This window comes from Trachurus trachurus (genome assembly GCF_905171665.1).
Source record: "Trachurus trachurus genome assembly, chromosome: 12".
In the NCBI taxonomy this organism is placed as follows: domain Eukaryota; kingdom Metazoa; phylum Chordata; class Actinopteri; order Carangiformes; family Carangidae; genus Trachurus; species Trachurus trachurus.
This window is the reverse complement of record NC_139908.1, coordinates 6,791,871-6,818,134: the sequence shown is the minus strand read 5'-3', so window position 1 is coordinate 6,818,134 and position 26,264 is coordinate 6,791,871. Positions and strand designations below refer to the sequence as shown.

Here is a 26,264-nt window from a genome sequence, read left to right as displayed (position 1 = left end):
AAGATTGAACAAGACATTTTCACCTGCTCTACTCAATGTTTAGATCAGGTGTTGTATGTATGCAAATTAGCCATACGTAATTGGATTATGCACTGTTGGCTCATGTCATACCTGCTCTACTAAGGATGTGGCTGTCTTGAAAAATTGCAGTCATCTTGAAATTTAAAGTGGTCAACTTGTCGGTTGACCGATGGAGTCAACTCATTCCAATTTTCATGCCGGTACCACCACAGCAACTTCATATACACATGTGCCGTCAAAACGGTGGAATTTATGCAAATGTATACACATTTATGCAAATTTGCTCATGTTAACAAAGAATTTCAAAAAACTTGTAATACATTTTTTGTTTGTCTTAATGTAAGTAATCAACTCAGTAATTTTCATGGAGATATCTAAAGGTTAAAAATTTTACCCTATACACGTGAAAAAAATTTTTTATATGCGTATAAATGGGATATGTTTGGGTGTTTTTCGAAACTTTCCCCTAATGGGATTCTTCGGGGCTTTTTTTCCCTCACTCAGGACATGCTGAGGATACAAAATCAGTTGAGTTTGCTTCTGTTGCAATTTGTTTAACCTTTTCTCATAAAATGACTGGACTATTTAGCAATGGATTATGTTTGTGTTTTCACTTTGAAATGATCCACTGGAAACAGAAACTTAGTTTTGATGTCTTTTGTTAATTTTAATGCAGGATATTTACAGGGCTTCACGCTAGTGTTCATGGGAAATGGAGTCTTCCTTCAGGCAAAACACTACCGCTTTGGTCCACAGGCGCTGCCAAACTCAACCAAAACTGAAAGTTCTTTAGTACTGCTTTAAAATATCAAATTGCTGGAGGGTTGATAGTTATCTAAGCCCTGATTTGATTTGATATATAACTCTACTGTTGTCAAATGAATTTTGATTGGGTATATGCACAGGTCATACTGTGGAAGTGAAAAATACAATGTTACTCTTTGGAATACAATGCCATAGAAATATAAAGTGGAGGGAAATAGTCCAATATGCATTCCCTAAGACTGTATTAGTACATTAGAATAGACAAATAATAATTTTCAAATAGTTGACTTACTGCTGGTGACTTATTTCACTTTTTTTGTTTTCTTTTATATCATCAATGCATTAATGCAAAACCCATTGTCATTTCATTTTCTTTTGAAACCTACATATCAGGTACCTTCTGTTTAAGTGCTGCAATTCTGTGCCACACATTTTTCTCTCATTCATAATTTAATTACTTACATTTTTGAGGCAAATGCTACACTTGCCTGACCTTCAAATCCCAATTAACAGGTACATTTAGCCTATTTTGTATGTTTCAACTGTACATAAAATATGATATGATGACTTGTTACTTTACCTCAGGGGTTCAGTTGGGTTTCTGCATTAGCTACCTCTACATTATTTTTCTTGTTAATGTCACCAAGAAGTAAGCTAATCAAAAAAGGTCAATCAATTTAAGTATGAAGCTTGTTTCTTGTATCTGCCCAACTTCAATTGGACTGCAAATTGCTGCTTCCCAAACACTGTCTAAAGAAGGCCAATGAAATGTCAACACAGCGTTATGATTGAATACTTTTTATTTCTTTAATACACACAGCATCAGCAGTGAACCTCGTCAGACATGTCTTTTCTCACACGCACCATGTTTTCCTTCTTCAGCAGATCACGACACAACATTTACTTCTTAGATCAGTGGTCTTCGGAAATAAGGGAACTACTGATTGGACAGAAAAAAAAAAAAACATCACAGATGGAAGTGTAAAAGACGGGTGGATCAGGGACAAGAGTTTAGAGGACTTTGAGGATTTTGGATTGTCTTGCACATGTAGCAGATTGTCCCAAAGATGGTACTTGATGTGAAGATCTCCATTTGCGCCATTGACTCTATTTCCACTGCAAGGAAACAAGAAAAAAACTGTGAAAATTGAACCAGAGCAGATGAACTATGTTGAGAAATAAACCAACAAAACACTTACTTATGGACAAAGTTGTGGTCAAGCAAAGGGATTTCCAAAAGGATCCCCAAAACCACCAGCTGAACCAGAGGTCTGACCAACAGTTGCGGCCTGCTGCAAGATTTTTTTTTTTTTTAAAAGACCAACATTACAAATTATATCTGCAAGGATATGATGCAATTTATCAGTGTGCGAATCTGTATACCATAGTTACAGGTGGTGGGACTCCAAACGGACTGGCATCTGGGGCTCCAAACGCTTCATCAAACATGTCCTGCTGAAACCCTTGGGCTGGTGCTGAGTTGTTTGTGACAGGAGCGAAAGCAGCATCGAGGAGGCCAGAGTTAAAGCTTGGAGCTGCAGCTGGAGCAGGAGCTGGTTTGCCAACATCTAAACAGCCAGAGGACAAAGTTAGTGACAAATCTCAGGGTCAAAAACACATAGATTTGCAATGCCAATGCCTCCATGCACTGTGCAGCTGGTTTACCATTAACTGCTGGCATTTGATTGATATCAAAGTCATCATGATCTGCAACATCCTGGGCCAGGCCAACTTTATTGGAAAAGTACTGATCGAAGGCCCCTGCTTCACCGCTGTTGGAGGCTGGAGTGGAGTTGGACACGACCTCGCCTTTCCTCGCTGGGATGGCTGGAGGCTTGGCCATCTGGAAATCCTTGAACATGTCCTTTCCCATCTTCTTCTCCTTATCTCCAAGAGGGTCCAAAGCTGTGAAGGCACTGTTTTCTACCTTTGGAGGAGCCTCTTTAGCGGGCGGCCTCGGTGGGGGGCGTGCCGGGCCATGCTGGTCGCCCATCGCAGGGAATGCACCTGCCGCATGGAAAGGATTGGTCATCGCCGGTTGACCCCAACCTGGAGCGACGACTGGTGCGGCTGGTCCTGGTTGGCCCCAAGCGTTGGGTGGGACGCCATACTGAGGTGGCATCTGTTGGCCCCAGACTGTGGGAGGTATCGGTACACCACCGAAAGCAGAGGGCTGTGGATAGCTGGGCCTCGGGCCTGGAGCCGTCATTCCCGGCACTGGGAACATTCCTGGTGCAGCGGTGGAGGCTCCCCACATGCCTGCAGCGGGGATACCCGTGGTAGCTGGAGGACCTAACTGTAGATTCCCTAAATATAAAAACATATTTAAAAAAAAAAAATTGTAAGTTTAAAGGGAATGAAACACAAAGCTTGTTAAGCATCAGAGACAACAAATCCCCTGTTGTTGTTTTTTTCTGTTGATGTTGGTGTTGCTGCTTAAAGGGACAACGAGGAGTTTCTATTTGGTTATAAAAAAGTCTCACGTTAATGTGGATGAATCTACGTTACCACTTGTTAATGGGCCCATTTTCGATAAATATATCGTTTTGTCTCTATCGTTATTTTGTTATTATTAGTAGTGGTGGAAATGCTGGTCGAGCCGACCAGCGTTTCCTTACTTTCGTATTCGTGGTGAGTCATGAGAATAACGCAGCCGAATCGCCGTTTATGGTCGGAACTACGACGGTATGTGATCGTCTTTGAACCTCTGACTTTAATTCTTGATGAATGAAAACATGAGTCTGTCTTGCGCCGGTCAAAGAATTTCACGGTGCGCACGGAGGCTCATAAATGTAGTGTGAAAACGCTTCGCTTTTCCAAAACTCCTCGTTGTCCCTTTAATGTTGCTTCTGTTTTGTCTGTAGCGGCTGCTGTTTGCGTTGAGTTTATGTTAGTTTGTGTGTGTATGCATGGACCTTCGCTGAGCTCTCCGTCTTTTGTCCACTATTCAGATTTAGCTTTTTAATCATTGAATGTATTATTTGTATGTTGATAATCAAATCATTTTATTTTCTCTTAGGGTGACTTTTAACATCAGTCCAGGCCAGGGACAACAGATGTAAAATAGCCTTTTGGCTAATTCTGGCACGTTTACATTTGTTTAAATGTTTTTATTATGTCCCTGATCTCTAAACCTTTAAATAAATAAAATAAATACAATTATTATTATTATATTAAAATAAAATTACCCAGAGCAGCTAAGGAGGTGGGAGCAGAGCTGGCAGGTGTGCTGTTGAAAAGTGCTGCAGATGATGCCTCGGTTTGACCAGCAGCAGCAAACAGCTCAGCTCCAAACAGATCACTTGATGTCGACTAGTCACAGAAAATAGGACAAAAGCATGAAGTAACATTGCAAACACTGACCTTTTTGTCATACATTTTTAATTATAAACTACAGCTACAAATTACTGAAGTACTTATCCATGTCTGAAACAAACACTATCAATGTGAGCACAGATGAACATATATACTGTATATATACGCATGCTTCTCCACTTACCAATGCTGTTATCACTGTAGCATGAATGTTAGAAAATTGATAATGAGCACAGATGACAAAGGGTGAGGCTGATTGTTCTGCAGCACAGTCTGAGCGTCGTTTACCAAAGCCAGTTAGAGAAGCATGAGCATGCACAAAAGGACAGAACAGATCCAAACACCAAGCCCTTACCCATATGTCACCATTAAAGGCCTTGTATCTTATGTAAACCCCCAATGCATCCTCTACTATATCCTGCCAGACACCAATGCATAACCCAAATGCTGATAGAGGAAGATGTTAGGGACTAGTTATACTCTGGAAAATGTGCAGAAACTCCACTTTAAAAAAAAAAAAAAAAAAAAGGAAAAAAAAGCATCCCACATGCAACTCTACTGTGATTTATCTGTCTTTGGAATTTCACCTTTGCACTCCTTCGACCTCGTCCGGCCTTAGAACTTTGTGGAGGCGGGTTTATGACAACTGAGTCCTTGCTATGAGTCACAGGGGGTTGCGGTTGATGACTTATGCCGTTAGAGACGGGGGAAGTGACGGGGGACGTTGTCACAGATGAGTCAAAAAATGGGTTTTTGGTGGAGAGACCTTGTCCAGAATCATTTCCGTCCATCAGGGTAGTTGTGCTGCCTTGAGATATTTTGCCCCCTAGTGGCCACTGTCCGTTACTGAGAGCAAGTATCATGGTCTTACTGTTTAACCCATTCATCTGCTGACTGAGGTGTTCAGCATTTCCGTTCAAACCACCATTAATAATTGTCTTACTAGTGCCGTCAGCAGCGCTGTTTAGGTGATGATTGGTGGTGGTGGGGAGGAAGATCTGTGAATTATCGGGTGCAGAGCAAGTGGGCGATTTAGAAAGGGGGTCATCTCTGAAAGGGTCACTGTCTGGTGTTGGAAAGTAGCCAAATGTCGAGGCAAAGGGGTTCTCTGTTTGGGGAGATGCCCTTCGGTCAGGGGCACAGGAAGTTAGAAAGGAGTTTCCCTTTATGCAATTCTGATTGCTGTCTACTTCAGCAGAAAAGTCCAGCAAGAGAATATCATTAGAGTCCTGGTTAACAATGAGAGGGACAGTGGGAGAGAAGAAGAGATTTATGAATCATTTCTGCAACAGGAGATAAACACAAGTGTTAACAAAATGAAAAATGAATCACATGGTGTGAAAAGACATGACATGTTTAAAGCTGCGAGCTGTAGACTATGAAGCCGAATGATGTGAATCTTCAACAACAGCAGGGTAGTATAAATATGCTTTAGTCAGCACCAGTTACTTAAGCTGGTGGGTTGTAAAAACATTACCAGTACTGACCTCCAGGGGTCATCAAAGCCAATAAATCAGTCTACTTTGCCACAGCTTTAAAGGTTTGATGAACAACAATGTGATTGGTCAACATGAAGCAAAAACTCAATTCTCAAAAGATTCTTTTGAACCTGGAATTTGCAATTTATAAAAGAGATAATAAAAACACACAAAACTTCTAAGAATCTTTTTAGAATTGAGTTCACACATGAAACAATGATCTGAGAGGTGTAGGTGTTATTGAAATGGATCAAAATCAGATCTTAGAAGAATATTTTTGCAAGAGGGAACATGTAGAAAGCCGGATTACTATTATTGCACTTACTGCATCATATATTAGTGCTTATTTGCTGATATGATATGCCAAATGGACTAATAAAACGCCTTTTGTAATTATAAAAACCTATAAAATTGTGGTATAATAGTGAAAATACCCAGTTATACTTGTTCGACCCAGTATAATTCCACCACGTGGTCCAGATAAAGGGAACATTTGACACTGTGGCACCACACTTACATTTGGAGACTGGATGTCTGGGGGGGTCGACATGTCTCCAAAAAGGTCAAGCTGTTCCACTGGCTGGATGTCAAGAAGAAACAGAAACATACTGTATTTATCCAGCTACTATAACCACTATAACAGAGATATTATATTCTACGTTAGTTTCCAAACAGGGCAGGGGGTTCTTACTTGGGCAGTTTTCACTTCACCGTCCATGTTTAGCAAGGCAGCGTTTCCATTCTGAGAATAGAAAAAAAACACAGGAGGTTGAAGAAAAGAGAGGGAGAAAGTGTTTGAAGAAAACAAGTGCTTTCCAAGAGCTTACCTCAACCACCGCGGTGCCATTTTCAGCCTGTAAACACAGGAAGACTGTTAATGATTACACTTATTTTCTTCATTTCCCGAGGCATGTGTCATTTCACATCATTCCAAAGGAATGTCTCGAGATGTGATTCCTTGACGGAGCACAGAGAGGCAGTGTTGACGTTCAGGAGGTGCACACACACTGGGTCTCATTCATGAAACGTGAGCAGCACGGATTTGTGTGTAAACCCTGAGCAGCGCAAATTTACGTGGATTTCCGCATTCATCAATCTTTTAGTAGTGCTGAATTTTTCGTAGCTACTCACAAAATCTACACCTGCTCCGGACTGTGTGTAGCGCTTGTGTAAATGTAGGAATGCAAATAAATACTGCTTGTTACTGTTGAAAATTACAATTTTAATCAGTATTACTCTCTCTCATGTTCAAAATACGCCGACGCCTTTGAAACACGTAATTTAAACATGACAAACAATTAGAAATATTTGGAGAGAGAGACTTTTTAGGGATCGGACACGCACAAACACGTCAAGGCTCCATCTTATGATGATAATAATCTGATATAAAACCGGAAAAAACTTTTTTGTGTTGCTACCACAGTCTATGGTTGCTACACACTCGGTGGACGGTGGGCGCACACTTCACCCTGCGCAGCAGCGCAGTCGGCACCGGTTTGGATGGAGCTGTGAGCGACAGCTGGTGCTTCTAAGAATATAACCTGCCTATATAACTTCATGTGTTGATACAACCATGCTCCTCCACAGCTGAGGCTGTGAAGAGCCTCCTCCTCCCGTCGCTGCTGTAGCTCTGGAGTTGTGTGTGTTATTTATTTTTTTTCATGTTTAATATCGAACTATTCTGGCTTTACTTCTTAAACGGTTCTTTAATCAACCAAGGATAGGCCTACTTAATTCACTAAATCTGTTTCTTCCCTCCAGCCTTTGACCTGTCCCAGTCACACCACTACTAACAGAAAAGAATTAAATATTTTTTCTGGACTCCACTTCACCCAAAATGACTTTGATCCGTGATCTCTCTTTTTTTTTCTCTCTCTCCCTCTTTCCTCGTTTGCGTCATGGCCGCAGGTGAGCGGGATGCACCTACCTCCTAATATGGTGGTCAGGATCTCCTTATATGGCTATTCATGTATGGAGATCTATGCTGATTGCTGATCACCGGGGGCGTGTTGTTAGTTTACGATGGGTTGGCATTCATCATCTTACACAGGTGTTTACGATCAAATCTGAGTTTCCCGCACCGTTCATGAATCCGGAGTAGAGTTTTAGTAGAGTGAGCTTTTATGTGCAAATCTACACACATATTTACTCATGTTTCATGAATGAGACCCACTGTGTTCCCTGTCAGACGTCCCAGATGACCCAATGCTTTTCTTTCATAAAAAAAAAAATGTTCTCACTGTGAAACTTTTTCCAGTGTGAAGTCAAAAGCGTCCCAGCCACTTACCTTCTGCGAGGCCTCTGCTTCTTTTTTCCTCAAGTTGAAAATGACCTGGAATAGATCTTTCAGGTCGACGACCAGGGGCTCTGCCTTTATGGGGGTGTAAAAGGACAACATTACTTTCATTGCTGTGCAGGTTATATTGGTGCAGTTGGTGGTAACTATGAACACCAGTGTTTACCTGTTGTGCAGTCTTGATGGCGAAGAACTGATGCTGTCCTTCTGCTCCGCACACATATCCAAAGGCCCTGTTGTCTGTCACGTCCCTAGCGATGAAGGAGATCTTATTCACCACGTGCTCGTGTTCGATCACCTGAGTGACGAGAACAAAGGGTTTTTTTAATCAGTTCCATGGGGAGATCTGATCTGACAGTAATGGAGGGAAACGGCTGAACTCACTCCAGATCTCTCATCGATGATCTTGATGCCCGACATGGAGATGTTGACCCAGATCCTCTGTTTGTGTTTGCCTTGAGACCGTGCAGCTACTGCCATGCCCTAACCGTGACCAAAGAGCATTTTTCACTTGTACAAATAAACAAAACATGACAGATTTAAAGCTTATATGCACAGTGTCGCCCTCTGCAGTCAGGACACATCCACTGCAGGCAGAAGGCAGCTGAGGTGAATCACAGGGCCTGACGAGCATTAACACACATTTCTCAACTGCCTTGATAGCACATAAATTATTGATTAAAAACAACTGATTTACATTACAGATAGCAACTTTAACGTGTCGTTCTCCTAAAGCCGTTTTATGAATCACAGAGCTAGCACGTCGATATCTCCGGTCTCATGCTGCACCTTGAGTTTCATCATGGAGTCCTGGCACATCTTGTCTCCTCGGGCCTCTGGGACATCGTCGATGCCGATCAGCTTGGCCTTGTATCTCACACCATCACCTTGAAACCTGCCCAGCAGGTACTCGTCTGTCTTCTCTGCAACTGTAACATATATATATTTTTTAAAAACTATGATTTGTGCCAAGAATATCTTATAAGTTCATTAATCATCTTAATTATGGCACAATCACACTGCAAAAACTCAAAATCTTACCAAGAATATTTGTCTTATTTCTAGTCAAAATGTCATTTCTAGTCAAGATGAATCTCATTATACTTAAAATAAGACTCATCACATTAAAAAGTAGCTTGTTTTTAGACACTTTTTAACTTCTTTCAAGCATATTTTCACTTGAAATAAGTAGAAAAAGCTGATAGTGGGGCAAGTTTTTCTTTCTTATTACAAGCACAAAAAACTTGCTTTCACTGGCAGATTCTTGTACTTATTTTAAAGGGACAACGAGGAGTTTTGGAAAAGCGAAGTGTTCTCACACTACATGTATGAGCCTCCGCACGCACCGTAGAATTCTTCGACCGGCGCAAGACGGACTCATGTTTTCATTCATCAAGAATTAAAGTCAGAGGTTCAAAGAGGTTCAGTTACCGTCGTAGTCCTGACCATAAACAGCGATTCGGCGGCGTTATTCTCATGAGCGTCCGCGAAACCGAAAGTAAGGAAACGCTGGTCGGCTCGACCAGCATTTCCACCACCACTAATAATAACAAAATAACGTTAGAGACAAAACGATATATTTATCGAAAATGGAGCCATTAACAAGTGTGGGTAGCGTAGATTCATCCACATTAACGTGAGACGTTTTTATAACCAAATAGAAACTCCTCGTTGTCCCTTTAAGTAAAAATTAGTTTGAAACAAGTGAAAATGATCTAAAAACAAGTTAATTTTTAGGTGATGAGTCTCATTTTAAATGGAAAGAGATCCGTTTTGACTAGAAATTAGACATTTTGACAAGAAATAAGATAAATATTTTTGCAGTGCATGGGCATATTGTTCACCTTTCTTCTTCTCTTTTTTAAACGGGACCTTGGATGTGGCTGTTGCCGGGGAGGCGGGAGGGCTGTTGGAGGTGGAGGAGAGGCTGGGGTCAGCGGGGACGGCCACGCTGTTCTCCACCTCGGCAGACATGGTGCGGAGGGAGCCTCACTGGACGAGCGGACAGTCGGGGAGGGGGGTAAAGGCAGACGTGCAGCTCCGTGTTCGGGGGCAGCGAGGTCAAACGAGCAGATGACTCTCAACACCCACACATGCTTCTCTTTTTATTTGCCTGGAGAAGTGAAGTGTTGCAGTGTGTGTGTGTGTGTGTGTGTGTGTGTGTGTGGTGAGAGGAGGGAGGGAGAAGAAGGAGAAAAAAAAAGAGGGAAGATGAGCAGTTAATACTCTCATTCCTGAAGAAGAAGCTGCAGACAAGATATTGGACGGTGAACGGTGACAATTAAAATACTGCAGAGGTTTTTATAAGTAGCTGCTGAAAGGATCTTTTGCACATCGTAAACAATCTTCTTCTTTTAACAATCCACAGTTAAACGTTTACAGCCGCAAAAAAACACCCGTCAGAAGAGAAGAGAAGGAGAAAAGAAGGAACAAGACATATGACCCATAAAACGTCATGGCCTACTCATATGGACACTTTAACCCAGTATTACACACAGGCTGTGTCAGTTCAGGCAACTTCTCCTAAAGATAGAGATAAAGTAAAGCAGTGCCAACAGTCACCTCTTAAACATGCACTTTTTATTTACTCAGGATGGAATAACTGAGTCTCAGTGCAAATGTGTGGATGGACAAAGAAAAACAGGTTTTGTAAATGTGCTGTCACATCATGTGATTTGTTACCGCAGTAAAAAACCTAGTGAGCAGAACAAGCTGTGGGATCAGACACAGCAGCCTAATGGTCCTGTGTATCTGCAAATCAACAACAATGACAGCATCAATTTTTTAAAAAGTGACACCTCTGTCCAGGAAATGCAAAGCTCTGTCACGTCACAGCGGCTCATTTTCACCCACATCTCCTCTTCAGCTGTCTTAACAATTGACTCTACATCACTAAAATCAATCAAACCATCAAACATGATAACAATGAAATGCATTCAGCCAGACATAAACAACTACAGCTGTGTGTGCACAACCAGCAGAATAAAACAAGCTCATACACACACACACACAACTCTGTGTGGGACATTACATACCTTTTGGGGAGCACGTCCAAAGGCTGCACTTGACTGGCTATACTAACAGTGTAGGAGGCTGTGAGCACCGTAGGACGGACCAAAGGTTGAACGTGGGCAAAGGTTGAGCAATTACCTCAAGTTAATCTTACGCTAGCGTAGCAAAAGATCTCGTGATGCCCAGCTAAGCAACTATAAACGGAAATTGGAGCCTTTGGGACGATCATTTACCCATGATGCTCTGAAGCTGCCTATAAAAAGCTGTCATTATATTTGACGGTGATGTGGTGTTCAAGGACACCTGTGTGCTCATGCAAATTTGAGTTATTTTCATGTAAAGAGGGAGGGAGAGACACACAAACACACACACAAGACGAGCACAGTCGAGCCCAGAGTTAGTTTGTTTATGATGAAACAAACCAGACGGGCAATTAGTTTGATTCATAAAGGAAATGAGAGCTATTCAGGGTGAGATAACCAGTGGTAAACTTTCAGGTCACCGAGTCCGCTCCTCCTTAGTGGCAACAGTTACATCTGACAAGTTGACAGAGACTTAAAAAAAAAAAAAAAGAAAGAAAGAAAAAGTCTTATTCTTATTTAAGAAATAATCTTTTCATTGCTTTCATAAGAGCTACTGTACAGCTGTAAAACAATAAAAACTTCACTTTACGGTATCTGTCAGTTACAGCTTTCAAATCAAGGCAACACATAAGCCCTTGTGTGTGTGTGTCTGTGACTCTGTGTGTGTGTGTTTGGTTTCTCCATGGTGACATTTAAACTTTCTGCTGCTGTGCAAGGAAGCGTAGAAAAACAAGGAGGCTAAACTGTTGTTGATGACACATGATTGCACTTGACAAGTAACTGCAGCGGTGTCAGAGTCCCACTGGCTGGAGGAGAGGCTAATAAAAAAGGGCAAAATGTCAGCTGCTCACTGCACATTTCAGTTAAAGGATTACATTTTAACAGCCAACACCAAAGGCATTGCCTACCTTTTTTTTTTTTTTTTTTTACAGGATCCACCACCAGTGTCACAACACACAAAGCACACAAGTGTAAAAAAAAAAAAATCATATTGGTCAGCAGAATAACTGCAGCGCGAAGGCAGAAATGTCACAATCCTGGGCCGTCAGGAAACGTAAACTAGTGCACATCTGGAGGAAATCAGGGAATGACTCAGTCTGCAAGTGAATGAGATGGTGAAATACCACAGGCCCACTGTGAACAGAGAGCATGCAAACACTTTCATACACAGGGAAAACTGCTTCACTCTCAACAACAACAACAAAAAACAACTAGGATGTGGATGAAAAACTTAATTATAAGGCATAATTATCTCAAGAGTTAATGTGTTGAAGCTACAGGAGTCAGATCTGTGAAGAAGAAAACCAACAAAGACCAAGTAAAACCTTTCTTTGTTTTTCTATTTTTCCAACAGTAGAGGCAAGAAAAAGAAAAAAAGAAAAAAAAGTGAGTCAGACATGAATCCAAACTCTGGATGGAGTTTTACCTCCCTGCCTGAATGATGAGCCATCGATGAAGTTTGTTTGTTTGTTTGTTTGAGACTCAAACCCCTACTTTTACTTTTACTTTTACAAACCGACTTGTTTTCATCCTGCGTTTCCGCCTCTCCTCTTTTCAAAACTCAAACTTAGTAAAACGCCAGCTTCTGTAGCTGTTTGCTGGAGCTTTAATTAATGCACAGATGGAAAATACAGTCAGTCTTACCTGTGTGAAAGCGTGTGGTGAAGTCCTGCTGATGAAACGCTGACTGCTCCTCTCCTCTCTTGTCTTGTCGTTTCTCTCTCTCTTTTTTCTAGTTGTCGTTCCCGTGATGCCTCCGCGGCTCCGGTGTGTAAAAAAAAAAAAGGAGAAAAAGTCAAACACGGCTTCGGAAAACGAGCAGGAGTCAGATGTTTTCCGCTCAGAGCGGCGGACAGACAGACAGAGAGAGAGGAGAGCTGCTGCTGCTGCTGCTGCTGCTGCTGCGGACTCCCAGGTTAACCCTTCACTGACGGACTCAGGCGGCTCGCTGCACATTTGAACCGGGAGAGGGGCGGGCTCTTCACGTGGAAGAAGAAAATCACCATGTTAAAGTGGGTCAGGAAAAGTGTTGCATCCACATCAGATGACATGTATGGAAGGCCGTGTCTGCCGGTGACAGAAAATAAATATCCACTGGGTAAGTCATACTCATGACATAAAATGACAAAATTGTGACATAAAAAGGCAAAAAATGATGACAGAAAAAGTCAAAATTACAAGATAGAAAGTCGGAATTATGACAAAAAAGTGAAAACGACGAGACAAAAAGTCAGAATATGACCAAGAAAAACATCAACATGATATAAAAAAGTCAAAATTAAGTGATAAAAAGTCAGAATGATGACAAAAAGTGAAAACGACGAGACAAGAAGTCAGAATATGACCAAAAAATCAACATGATATAAAAAGTCAAAATTGAGAGATAAAAAGTCAAAATTATGACAAAAAAAAGTCAAATTAATGACATCAAAAGTCAAAATTGTGAGATAAAAAGTCAAAATGATGAGATTGATATTTTATTTTACTGATGGAAATGGGCTTTTAATTATTTTTTTACACAACAATGACGGCACCTCACTTTCTCACTTGACTTAAGTCCATCAGCAGATGTTTTAAAGAGATTTGAGTCCTTTTACTATAATCAATAAGTAAAAGAGTTGTTGAATTATCACTTAATTCTGAAGTTCCTGTCATGTTTATTAATCTTTATACTGTCTTTAACATTTTTGGTTTTGGTATTAGGGGCCTGTAGCTCTAAATGACTGCTTTAACTCTTCTCATAGCATCATATTCAGCTTCTGTTTGAATTTATTTGCGATTGAACAGCAGACATGCAGCTAAAAAGCAGAATATTTCTCTCAGGAGGAGGTGGAGACCAAAAACAGAGCAAAAAGGAGAGTTGATATTACATCAGTGTTCATGTTGCTCCTGTTTAGATTTGTAAATAAACTTGCACGTGTTGTGTTTACAGCTTGTTTATGCTGCACCTAAGTGGGCAAAACTTCATCTGCTGCAGCTTTAATGTCTCCATGTCCATTTGTTCCCATAATGACAGTATAAATAAATGAATAAAAAGTTGTTATTGTTATTCAAAAGAGCACATCTTCCAGTAAAAACAGTTTAAAGTCTGTTTTAAATGAAGCAGTAAATGTGATTGGAAACATGATTTTTTGTTTTTTGGCCTTTTATTCTTTGGCTCATTGGCTGAAAAAGCATGAGGGAACTAAACAGCTAATTCATACCAGAGCAACAAGTAAACACAATGAGCATTGGAGCTTGAAATGTGGATGGATTGACGGGAAAGAAGACGAGCATAACCCGAGTGAGGGGGGGGGAGGAGAAAAAGAAAACTCCACCGATGCTGACGCAGCACTTTTTTTTTCTTTTTTCTTTAGAAAAGCTGGCACTACACTTCCTCTCCACTAGTCTTACTGCAATTACAGTAAACTGATGTGCTTGAAAGTGGGTCATCAACTTCCTCAGTAAATGTCTGTTTTGCTTCTTGAGGCCCGTTGTAGTGATGCAGACACGTAATGACAGTTTTTCTATTTGCTGTTCGAAACACTTGAGAGTCAGTTAAACGCTGTTCCCAGGAACGAAATCACAATCATGCCACACACACACACACACAGGAAGTGTTTTGTGTGGTGTTTGCAGAAGCATCACTGGATGTTTGCTCGGGATAATTAAGAGAAGAAACTAAAACAGAGGAGGTGGAGGGGAAGCCGCAATTAAACCTTAAATGCAAAAAAAACACAAATAAACAAAAATGGGGAAGAGAAGAAAAAGAAGAAGAAGAGTCGTCCGTGTGTGTGTGTGTGAAGACCCTGAAACTGGAGTTAAACAAAAATAAACAGTGAGATCTGCAGCAACATGAGTAGTGATGTCAGTGCGGCTTTTCCCTGTGAGCTGATCGGTTCCACTTCTGTAAATTTGTCTGTTTTTATTTCTCTGGTGAGCCATCGCCTCGCAGTCAGCGAAAGTACACGTTACAACTTTTTAAATGTCTGGTGGTAACTTAAAGGGATAGTTCAACATTTTGGCAAATTGACCCATTGCCTTGATCCCTATAGTTTTAGGAGTAGGTTTGTTACCTTTAATTGTCGGTGCAAGCTATTTTTAAAACGGCGGAGCAGAGCCGTGAGCTGCTCAGAGCTACGCTATAGAGGCTAATGGGATTTCTTGGTTTCCCTCATCAAACTCATCAAATACACAATCCAACAACTCCAAAACGCTCTGGTGGACAAGTTGTGACCTGCACATTCACCACGCTATGAGATAATAACAGAACGTTACCAGACAGAGTTGTTTTAGAGGTAAATGCAGAGACTGCTTGATGAAAAACTGGCCCTGAAGGCAACATGCATCTGCGGTCTTGCATGAATTTACCTCTAAAACAACTCTGTCTCGTAACGTTCTGTTATTATCTCATAGCGTGGTGAATGTGCAGGTCACAACTTGTCCTCCAGAGCGTTTTGGAGTTGTTGGATTGTGTATTTGATGAGTGAGGGAAACCAAGAAATCCCATGAGCCTCCGTAGCGTAGCTCTGAGCAGCTTGCGGCTCTGCTCCGCCGTTGTAAAAATAGCTTGCACCGACAATTAAAGGTAACGAACCTACTGCTATGACTATGGCATTTATGGCAAGGGGCCAATTTGCCAAAATGTTGAACTATCCCTTTAACCCCCCCACCCTCCCTCAAGATAAACTACTAACAGCTGATGCTTGGGGGGAGCTCAGTCTGTCTGGTGAAAACAGTGTTAACACGACTGGTGACATGTGTGTGTTAATCCTTACATGCAGATATAATCAAAGCGAGTAAATCCTCCTTCTCCTCGTAGCCACAGATCTTATGTCATGGATTTCTGATTTATTTACTGACAAACACATGCATTGAAAGTGACGTTTTCATCCAGACTGTGGTGACGTGAGCACGATTTGCTGAATTTCACGGCTTGGAAACTCCGCCACCTTTGGCCAACCACCACATAAGACCAGCCAGACGTAACACAACACAACCCAGAAGATCCTATACTAATGAAAGTCTTGCATGAACCAAAACAAGTATAAAAAGATCGGTGAACAGAAGTGTTAAAGGTTTGTACAGTATGTTGAGAAATGACAGAGAAGCAGGACAGAGGAAGGACGTCCTTCCTGGCTTTGTATCTTGTGTTCTGCTGACAGAGGCTGTTTTTTTTTTTTTTTTTTGGAGATGAGCCCCCTCAGAAAAACCAGATAATTCACTGGATGAGAGTCTGGTTTCCCCTTCAACTCACCAACTCACCAACCAACCAACCAAAGGGAGTCATCTTTTTCATAACCTTATATTAAATATTCGGCGTCATCACATTTCTTTGCACGTGCAGAAGAAATAATAGATAGTGCAAAGATCTGAGATTGTTTATTCATGTGGAAATCATCTCTTTTTTTTTCCAGTGATGTGCTCAGCTTCACTTCACTCTGATGACGGCTCCTTGATTCATCGTCACTTAGGAGAAGGGGGGGGAGGAATCGTTGCAATCTACTTTTTCTGAAGAAACACCATAGAGATGGCACCGGTCAGCATCTAGACGTTAACACATATTTTATGATGAATGCTGACAAAGACAATCTAATGGGAAGTGTCCTCTCCTCGGTTTATGACAGGAAGGCCGCAATCCAAACATCAAGCATTTTAGGGCGTGAATCCTGGAACCAGCTGCCGCCGCAGCCAGAACCTAAGATAGCCACTTATCTCCAGTCCATAATTGAGGGAGTCTTAGATTTTTATCCTACCCTGCTCTTTTAACTCTCAGCTGCCATCACAGCTCCTGTCCATTCGAAAGTCTGTCTAAAAATACAACGTAAAAAAAAAGACACAAACGTCATCATTCAACAACAAGCTTCTATGGGATGTATTGTGTGTGAATTACAGTAAAAGAACCGAGCCCATGCATGCACTGCTCCACACAGAGCCCCCCCTTCCAAAAAAAACAGGAAGACTTTCTAGTCAGGAGAAAAATATTGGCCAAGCACCTTACCTACCCTCTGGTTTCCTGAGAAAGCAGGGAGGAAACTGCCGAACTTCATAAAAGCAGTGACTTCAGCACATATTTGTGCCTCTCAAGTGGTGCATGACCACCGTCTACCCCCGGCTCTGCTCGCAGATAGAGGGAAAAGAACAGGGACAGGGCAGCCCCCAGATTGACTCTGGAGACACCACAGGGAATAGTCTTGACTCTGTTTATTTAAGTCAGCAGGAAAATACTTGTCAAAATGCTGAATATTCTGGAAGTTGGTGTCAGTTTAAGTCCGTCGGATGGATAAGACATCAGTCGGCCTCTCGGCATATTCATGAATAATGATTCACCTGATCGTGAATGATTAGGCAACGTGGTGATAGATCTAAATAAATCCTGAAATTCAAATTTAGCACAGCTTTTATCTCCACACACTGAGTGGTAGTTTCTTCTCTCTCTCTCTCTCCTTTGGTAATTTATACACACTGCCCTCCCTCCTTTTGAAGAACAAAGTAATGCAGACTCAGCAAAAGTCTCTCAGATCACATGACAGATCATTAGGTGCAACTGTTTAAAACTTCCTGGACATTGTGCAAGGCCGGTTTTGATCTATGTAACAAAGGAAAAACAGTGTTTTGGTGTGATGGAGAACCACATTAGTGCAAATGTATAAAGTTTATGTTGTTATTGTAGTTTCTGTATCACTGTGTTGTGTTGCCATTACTGTGACAGTGTAAGACTCCAAAGAGTTGGACATGCAGAACTCAATAGTTTCTGTTCGATGTCGCCATCTAGTGGACAAAGAGTTGCCAACAGTCTCTAAAACCCTTGCACACAAACCCTGAGTGTATTCCTTTGCTTGTCTTTCAACGGTTTCTGTCGAAATGGAGATTTTTCTATCTTTTATTTTTGTCGTTAATTTTGAATTTTACCTGGAGTCACCTACACTCAATAGTAATTTTCCATTCAGTATGAGCTTTTGGTTAATTTAATGGTTGATTCTATTGTTTGTTATTGTTATTTGGCTATATTATTTCTGCTGCAAAACTCATTTCCACCTGTGGGACAGTAAAATCAATCTAAATCTGAATCTGACTCTTGAATTATGACCCTAAATGCAACTCTGTCAGTTCATGTCGGTAAAAAAAACAAAAAACAGCTTCTTTCAATATTTACCCTGCCTTCCTGTAAACCTGCCTGGATGATTGCATCATACGGGGTTTGCCACAGAACAAAATGTTTGTGCTCAATAGAAGCACTGTTGAAAAAATAATAATAGTAATAGTGTGTTTTTGGTACTTGTGAGCGAAGGGTCTCTCACCCAGTGCATGCTGGGATGGTTTGCAGCTTTCCTTGAAACTCAGGAGGTTTGACTTTCATAAAAACACAAAACAAAATCTATACTTCTAATAATACACATGTTACATGTACTGCCAAATGTTGCATGATATTCATTTCTTGAGATGGAGGAAGCTGCACCCATGTATTCATTTGTGTTTGTGGTCAACCTTTAATCTCAGGGTTGATCTGCCAGTTATATCAGTAATATCTTTGAATCAAAATAATCAAGAAAATGAATAACTTCCTCTAAACATTTTTTCTGTTTTTGAAAAGGCTTTGTTTCACACTGTGAAGAAGAAGAAAATGCAAAGTGGGTGAGTGGTATGTGTCTTCGTAAAACAAGCAAACTTTGGTCTGGATACTGAGTCATTATCAAACACCTACAATCCCCATCTATTGACTTTCTTTAGCAACAAAATTGCATCTTTGCAACTGGATAATCATTGACAGAGATGTTGCCTATAAAGTTCATCAGGGACAGCGGAGCAGCGTTGTGTGTCTTACCAAAGGGGCATCATGAAGATCACTGTACAGCTGGGCCTCTGTGGCTTGTGCCTCACGCTGGCCCTTCTCGGGGAGGTCAAGTAGGTGTATTTACTGCTTCCTTCAGGCTTAGTCATAGTAAAGATTGGCTGACTATGGGGCCTGTATCAGTTTATCACAGGTCTTTGTGTAATATGTGTGAATTTCAGGGCACAGCAAATTCCTGATCCAGCAGCAGTGGACTGCGCATGGACCCGCTGGACTGCTTGGAGTTCTTGTGATCCTTGCTCAAAGACCAGAGTGAGACAATGAAATCTTCTTATAAAGAAAGTTTTGATATACATATGACTCTGGAAAGAAATTGAGAGACCACTTTCACAAATGTTTCTTTAAAAGCATTACATGTAAGGCACTCATTCCATTCCTCTGATTAGGTGATAACCTGAAACACACCTGATTTTATAGGAAGATTATAAAATCCACTGCTGGGATTAAACATTGACGTTATCCCACCAAAATTGATTTATAAACTCTAAAAAGTATTTATTAAAATATCTTAAAATATTCATGTTGTGTTGTTTAGGAAGAAAGAACATGTTTGCTTTGCATTATTTTGACCAGTTGTCATTTTCTGCAAGTAAATGCTCTAATTGACGATATTTTTTATTTCAATTTTGGGAGGAATGTTGTCAGTAGTTAATGGAATAAAACAAAAATGTTAATTTTACTCAAACACATAATAGTAAAACCAGAGAAACTGATCATTTTGAAGTGGTCTCTAAATCTTTTCCAGAGCTGTACATACACAAATTGTGCTCATATATCTTCATATATCCAAATAATACAGGATATATGCAATGATAGCATACAGTATTGTACATGACCTATTATCAGTGATAAAAATAGCACCATCACTCGTGAGACATATGTCATTTCATATTCAAGTCATCAAATTTTGGTATAGGTACAAGAAATCTAAAATCAGCAAACGAGAATACATTGTGTTTTGTTTGTGCTCTCGTGCAATGTCTGTAATAATCATGAATAATAAAGTTAAACCTGTATGAACAGCAGTGTACACGCTTGACATTGGATGTTATCTGTGATTTTCAGAGGCGGTCCCGAGATATCGACCTGTTCGGTCAGTTCGGAGGCCAACCCTGCCGAGATAGTATAGGGGATGCGGAGGCCTGTGTCCCAACTACTACGACATGTAATAAGACACAACTTCCAAATTGCTCAGAAACAGAGTTCACCTGCAAAACAGGTAATTCAGAGTTTTTAAAGTCAGAAATACCTTTGTCTTGATTGTTTTTGGCCCCATAAATTAATCCTCACCCCCACCCCTGATCTTTGCACAGGTACTTGCATTCCGATCAGATTACAGTGCAATTCAGACTTGGACTGCGAAGATGCATCAGACGAAGAGTGTGCGCCTCAGCGTCCACCATGTGGTACGCTGGTACTGAACAATAATGAACAAAGCAGGACAGCAGGATTTGGGTAATAATTCAAAGCTTCAGCAGCAGTGGACAGTGCTCCTCACATCAGGACAGAGCACTGACCCTGATCATGAACATGCTAATTTTATTTGAGTGTTTTTTATTTTTAAAGATATTCTGTAGGCATTATACTGTATACAGTCTGAAAGAGACCATTGTGTCTATGCACTAGAATCAACGTCTTGGGTGCAGAACCTCGAATGAACCCCTTCAACAATGACTACTTCAATGGACGGTGCGAGAGAGTGTTGAATCCAGACACTACGCAGTACGACAGGATTCCCTGGAATATCGGTGTGTTCAGATATCAGGTTAGCCACACGCTTTTTTTTCTTTCCAGGGAATAAAATTCACAACATGTGTGTGATTTAAAGGAGAATTCCGGCCATTTTCTAAGTAACGCTCTACAGCTCTAGGTCCCCGAGTGCGACCATAGGAAAAAATCTGAGAAAAATATGTGCAGCCCGGACCTAGCTATCCTCCTTCTAGCTACGCTACGCTGCAGTTAAACAGCAAAGTAATGGGGGCAGTTCTTCTAACCGCGTCTTTGGCCTCTATTACGCTCAAAATATCACTACAAATGCTTTGCAACATTCACCAGTTCCTTACCACACAACACAGAGAGAGCGTAGCTTCCAGGGTAGACCTCAATAGTCGACTGTCGAGCTCGGGACTGTTTCCATCAACAAAGACAAAAATGTGAGGAAAACATAGATTTAGGAGGGGAAAAAAGCATCAATATGAATAATAATAACTGCTTTTTTTCCCATCCAAAATCATTTTTCGCGGTTAGAAGAACTGCCCCCATTACTGCACTGTTTAACTGCAGCGTAGCGCAGCTAGCAGGAGGAGAGCTAGGTCCGGTCTGCACATATTTTTCTTGGATTTTTTCTTATGGTCGCACTCGGGGACCTAGAGCTGTAAAGCGTTACTTAGAAAATGACCGGATGATTCTCCTTCGACACATTTAACACCTTGGATCTCTGTCTTCCAGACTCTTGTAGAGGAGACTGTCTCCAAAGAGATCTATGAACACAAAGACAGCCTTGTGAGGGAACTGATTGACGAGATGACTTTTAAAATTGATGCCGGACTTTCCGTCAAATTCAAACCAAGCGAGAAGACCATGTCAAAGTTTGGTGCTGCTGAAGGAGATGAAGCGTCGATTAATGCTAATATAGGATACGATAGATCAGAAATGATCAGACATTTAACGACGAAAACCGAAATCCAGGTAACTTTCAGCCAGCGACAGTAAGCAATCCACAGCACGGGTTACAACATGCACCACCAAACTAGAATCTGTAATTTGTGATTCCCCTGCTCTCCATCACACAGAAAAAGCAGTACATGCGGGTGAAGGGCAAAATGCAGCTGAGCACCTACAGGATGCGCTCTCACGACCTCAGAGTGGCCGATGAATTCCTGGAGCATATCCTCACCTTGCCTCTGGACTATGAGAAAGGGATTTACTTTGCCTTCCTGGAGGACTACGGAACCCACTACACCAGAAATGGGAAGACCGGTGGCGAATATCAGCTCGTCTACGTTCTCAACCACGAAGCCATCCAGAAAAAAAGTATGTCGTGAACCCTGACCCCACCCCACCACCCCTAAAAAAAATTTTTTAATTACATTTTCTCTCGTGAGACTTCTCCAATCATGCTCTCTCTACACCTGTTTGCAGATCTGACGGAGAGAAAAGTCCAAGACTGCATCAAACTAGGCATTGATGGAAGTTATGGAGGCGTATCCGGACACATTAAACCAGAATATTGTAAACCTGTGACAACGAAAACAGAAGGTCTGTTCTTCCTATTTCTCTTATTACAACCCTACAATGTCAATATTTAAAGTATAGTCTTACTTTATACAGTGCATTACACATAATCATTCCGCCTGCTTTTATTTTCCAGGTCATTAGCCTATAGCTACTTTTGTAGCTCAAAAAACTTGTAAGAATTAGTGCGTGTCTAGATCTCTAACTTTGAGTCAACAGGACAAAAGCTGAAAATGCAATAATGTGATGTGAGGATATTGTTGACAGACAAGTTAAGTTTACATCTATGTATCAATTACGTTAAGTCATTGAAAGTTGGTCTACCATCTGAACACAGGCGAGGCGGATGGAAAAGCGGTGGTGGATGACGTGGTGACAACAATTAACGGGGGTACTGTACGAGCCGCCGCTGCTATGAAGGTTGCGTTGAAGACGGAGGGGGTGATGGATGTGCAGACGTATCAGAACTGGGCACAAACCATCTCACTCGTCCCTGGGCTGCTCAGCAGCGAGGTACAAAATCATCCTCATCATCATCCCAGCTGTTGCGCCAATGGGGACAATGTTTTTTTTTTTTTTAGAGAGAGATGGTGACTGGGGGTGGCAATTAGCAATTAGATTCCTGTTGCTATGACGACATTCCCATGAGCCTTTACTGCTAATGATCATAATAATCAAATATCGCTATGCATGCTAGCACACATGTGAACATAGTCAAAATGGTTTGCAAAAACACATTAGCATTTAATTTAAAGTTGTGTCGTAGTAGCCTACAGAGTATGATAGTTGATAGTGGCATCATAATGACATAATACCAGCAGCCCTCTGATAGGCCTACCTATTGTAGCCTATCCACAAGTTTCTGAATGTCATCTATGGTCAAAACCGGAAGCCGGTTTTGCCGGTTTGGTGGAATTGTACGTTTACGTTTCCATGGTTTTCAGTCAGTTGTCATAGTTGCGGTAAACGCATGGATCTATCAACGCTGGCTTTTAACACGGATGTCAATTTGTGTGATATCCACTGTTAAAAGCTAGTGATGATCCATGCATTTTACAGATTTTCATTGAAAAAATGTATTTAAAATCCATGCATTTACTGCGACTACCGAAACCATGGAAACATAAACATAAAATTCCACCGGAAAAGCAAAACCGGCAAAACAGGCTTACGTTTTTGACATTCGGAAAAAGGTGGATATGCTATCTGGGCTGAACCTACATGACAGGCTAATTGTAGTTTTGGCTGCTCCATGTGGAAACAGTGGCATTACGTTTTTTTCTTTTTTTTATGAATGAAAAGTAAAAGAACATTCCAGTAACCTGCAAACTAACTTTTTCCTTTGCAGCCGGAGCCCATCTATAGGCTAGTTCCACTGACCATGCCTGATGCTAACCGCAGGATAGCTAACCTGAAGAGGGCCACAGAAGATTACATAGCACAGTATAATGTGTGCAAGTGTAAGCCTTGTCAGAACGGAGGCACTGTTGCCCAAGTGGAGGGGAAGTGCATCTGTCTGTGCCCTCTCCTGTACGAGGGTTTGGCCTGCCAGAATTACAAGGCCGATAAATCCAGATATCCAGGTAAGAATGAAAAGCTAAGTGGGAAATAAAATTAATATACTCAGTATCCCATATAGTTATAAGGAGGGGGTGATGGATGTGCATAGATAGATAGAGATGGACAGAGCACTCAACCCCAGTACTTGAGTAAGAGTACAAATACTACTGGTCAAAATTTACTCTGTTACAAGTAAAAGTAGCTCAGTCGACATGTTACTCGAGTAAGAGTAAAAAAAGTACTTGCTTTTAAAGGTACTTAAGTATCCAGAAGTACATGCTTTTACTGTAAATGTACTTTACGTAAGTAAAAGTACGAGTAAGAGTAAATTTCTTATTTTTCACATCAATGAATTACTATATTTTTTTCTAAATGAATTTAAGGACCCTTTAACTCTTGTTTCTGAGAATTAACTCTTTGAAACCAGCTGCACTGATGTGCTGCTTTACTCAGTTACTGTGTCCACCACTGTAGATAGATAGATAGATAGATAGATAGATAGATAGATAGATAGATAGATAGATAGATAGATAGATAGATAGATAGATAGATAGATAGATAGATAGATAGATAGATAGATAGATAGATAGATAGATATTGTGAGTCAGTTGTGTCACTTTCCCTTCCCTGTGTTAATGTGCACAATGTTTTGCAGGTGCAGGTGCAAGGCCGACGGTTCAGCAGGAAGGTAACTGGTCTTGCTGGTCCTTGTGGGCCAGCTGTAGCGGAGGGAAACGCACCAGGTCGCGCCACTGCGACACAGGTGACGTCGCAGGTGCTGTTTGCAGAGGCGAGACCCTCAATGACGAGTACTGCGACTGAGGACAACGAACAGAGTGTCTCACTTACAAACACACACACATATACACACATCTGTACTAATGCCAAAACCTGCAAAGGTATAAAGGCATCAGAACTGTTTTGTTCACTTGTTCACAAGAGAACAGTGTCATCTTGAGGTCGGTACCAGACAATGCAGCTCATAAATCCAATCTCTTGATTTTTATAAACCCGTGTTTTAGGGACATTTTTTGTGATTTAAATGGTGGTGAATGTGCAATAATAACATAATGTGGTGTACACAGCTGCAAAGCATGTTATTATTCTTAATAAAGATGTAGTGCTGCAACCGTCGACTGTATTCTTTACTGTCAAAGTTTGCATTAACCCAATTCTAGTGCCTAGGCTTCGCCCCCTTTATGCCTTTTTAATTTCAGTCTCTGTAGCAACATGAAATGGAAAAATAATCAGATTAAAATAAATGGAACTCAAAAACCTGGACAGAAAACAAAAAAAAAGTGCGTGTCCCGTCGGTTCAATCATTAATCATCCCTGTGATCCAAAAGAACTTTGACTGCAAACAACAGTGTGTGTTTTTTCTGCAGCTTGAACTATAGTGTTGGCTGGAGTCTGTATTAATGGGCTAATAACTCATATTTTAAAAGCATGGTCACATTCCATCTGGCTGTGCTGCGCAAATGGGAACCAGATGAGCAGAAAGCGACTGGATGGAGAGAGAACTGACAGCAGGGATTAAGGTGGTGGACTCGAATGCAACATAAAGGGAAACATTATAGAAAGCTTCTCCTCCTTTTGTTATGCGAGACAGTTCAAGCTCCTCTTATCATCAGTGTTAAAATCATTACCGCGTGGGGTTTATTTATGCTTTAATGCCGGAGGATTTGCTCTCACAATGGGCAAGAGGGAAAGAGGGAAAGAGAGAAAGAGAGAGGCCGGCTGTCGTTATTTGCTTAGCTTTAACAGCCTTTGATTTTTCATGTTTGCTGTTGGGTTTAGGCTCAGTCATTTAAGCGCCAGCTCTGCAGGCATGACTGGAGATCCTCGTGCCAGCGAAGGCCTCGTTAAACAAACAGCAGCGAGTGACACAGCAGCGAGCGCTCTGGGAATGTGCACAGACCTGTAGAAGGAGACTGAATTATTTGGGATTAATTATATATAAAAAAACATTTACAGATCTTCATTAAAGACTAAAAGGGATACAAAGCCCAATAATAACTTGTGTTTTGGTCCTGATCGGATATTATTTTTTATCACTTCTTCATCTTTTGACAACTTTCCTGGGAATATCACCTCCTGTCATCACCTTATAAAGAGTAAAGTGTGTGTATGTGTGTATGTGTGTGTGTGTGTCAGTGTGTAGTTGGAGGAGGGAGGGGGTTGATGAATGCACACTTGCGGAGGAACCACTGGGGGTGGTGGCCCCTGGCCTTTAGGGATGTCAGCATAATGGAGTAAAACTTTGGGACCTTATTGAGCTCCAGGGAGACCCCCATTCAGCCCGGACAGCGACCCAGCCTCGGGCCATTATCTTAGGCTAAAATGTTTTGTTCTCTCTTCGGCCTTCAGCGGTTCAACAGTTAGCACAAAATAATGAACCCCTCTTCATGGATAGACTGCACTATTGTCTTTTTACAAATATTTGCTCACACTAAAAAACTAAAAGAAGCAAGAGAGACAACATTTTCGAAGATTAGTTTAGGATTTTCAAAAACTTTTCAGTTTTAGCCCTCCAATATAGTCACAAGCCACATTTACCACTTTCAATGCTCATGATGTCTTTTATACTTTGTTTTGTACTCCCTTTACATTTATTTATTTAGTCTTTCTATGTGTATGTCTCCTTTTCTTAATTTTATGAATTAGTGGGG

At 41.1% G+C, this 26,264-nt stretch overlaps 2 protein-coding genes across 6 annotated transcripts; one reads left to right on the top strand and one right to left on the bottom strand.

Annotated features, from left to right (window-relative positions):
• Window positions 1-1,574: 1,574 nt before the first annotated feature.
• On the bottom strand, window positions 1,575-12,942 carry dab2 (DAB adaptor protein 2). Of its 5 annotated transcripts, none has more exons than XM_083983586.1 (15): window positions 12,615-12,942; window positions 9,720-9,988; window positions 8,665-8,804; window positions 8,260-8,358; window positions 8,042-8,173; window positions 7,867-7,950; window positions 6,407-6,433; window positions 6,271-6,321; window positions 6,097-6,159; window positions 4,689-5,330; window positions 3,975-4,098; window positions 2,452-3,093; window positions 2,170-2,354; window positions 1,986-2,075; window positions 1,575-1,902 (listed from the first exon to the last, which is right to left on the bottom strand). In XM_083983586.1, exons 2-14 carry the CDS (start codon window positions 9,847-9,849, stop codon window positions 2,004-2,006), a joined length of 2,391 nt encoding a protein of 796 aa, XP_083839712.1. In that variant the 5' UTR covers window positions 9,850-9,988; window positions 12,615-12,942; the 3' UTR covers window positions 1,575-1,902; window positions 1,986-2,003. The 5 variants fall into 5 exon arrangements, with proteins under 5 accessions (XP_083839712.1, XP_083839713.1, XP_083839714.1 ...); XM_083983587.1 differs by having other exon boundaries at window positions 1,986-2,078; window positions 2,179-2,354; XM_083983588.1 differs by having other exon boundaries at window positions 2,179-2,354.
• A 5,341-nt stretch (window positions 12,943-18,283) lies between these two features.
• On the top strand, window positions 18,284-24,724 carry c9 (complement component 9). The gene is made up of 13 exons (XM_083984288.1): window positions 18,284-18,296; window positions 18,544-18,584; window positions 18,738-18,854; window positions 18,963-19,053; window positions 19,867-20,020; window positions 20,115-20,256; window positions 20,428-20,566; window positions 21,250-21,489; window positions 21,594-21,834; window positions 21,943-22,059; window positions 22,373-22,548; window positions 23,384-23,618; window positions 24,251-24,724. The coding sequence occupies exons 2-13, from the start codon at window positions 18,574-18,576 to the stop codon at window positions 24,415-24,417; spliced, it is 1,830 nt and encodes a 609-aa protein (XP_083840414.1). The 5' UTR covers window positions 18,284-18,296; window positions 18,544-18,573; the 3' UTR covers window positions 24,418-24,724.
• The last annotated feature ends 1,540 nt before the right edge of the window (window positions 24,725-26,264 follow it).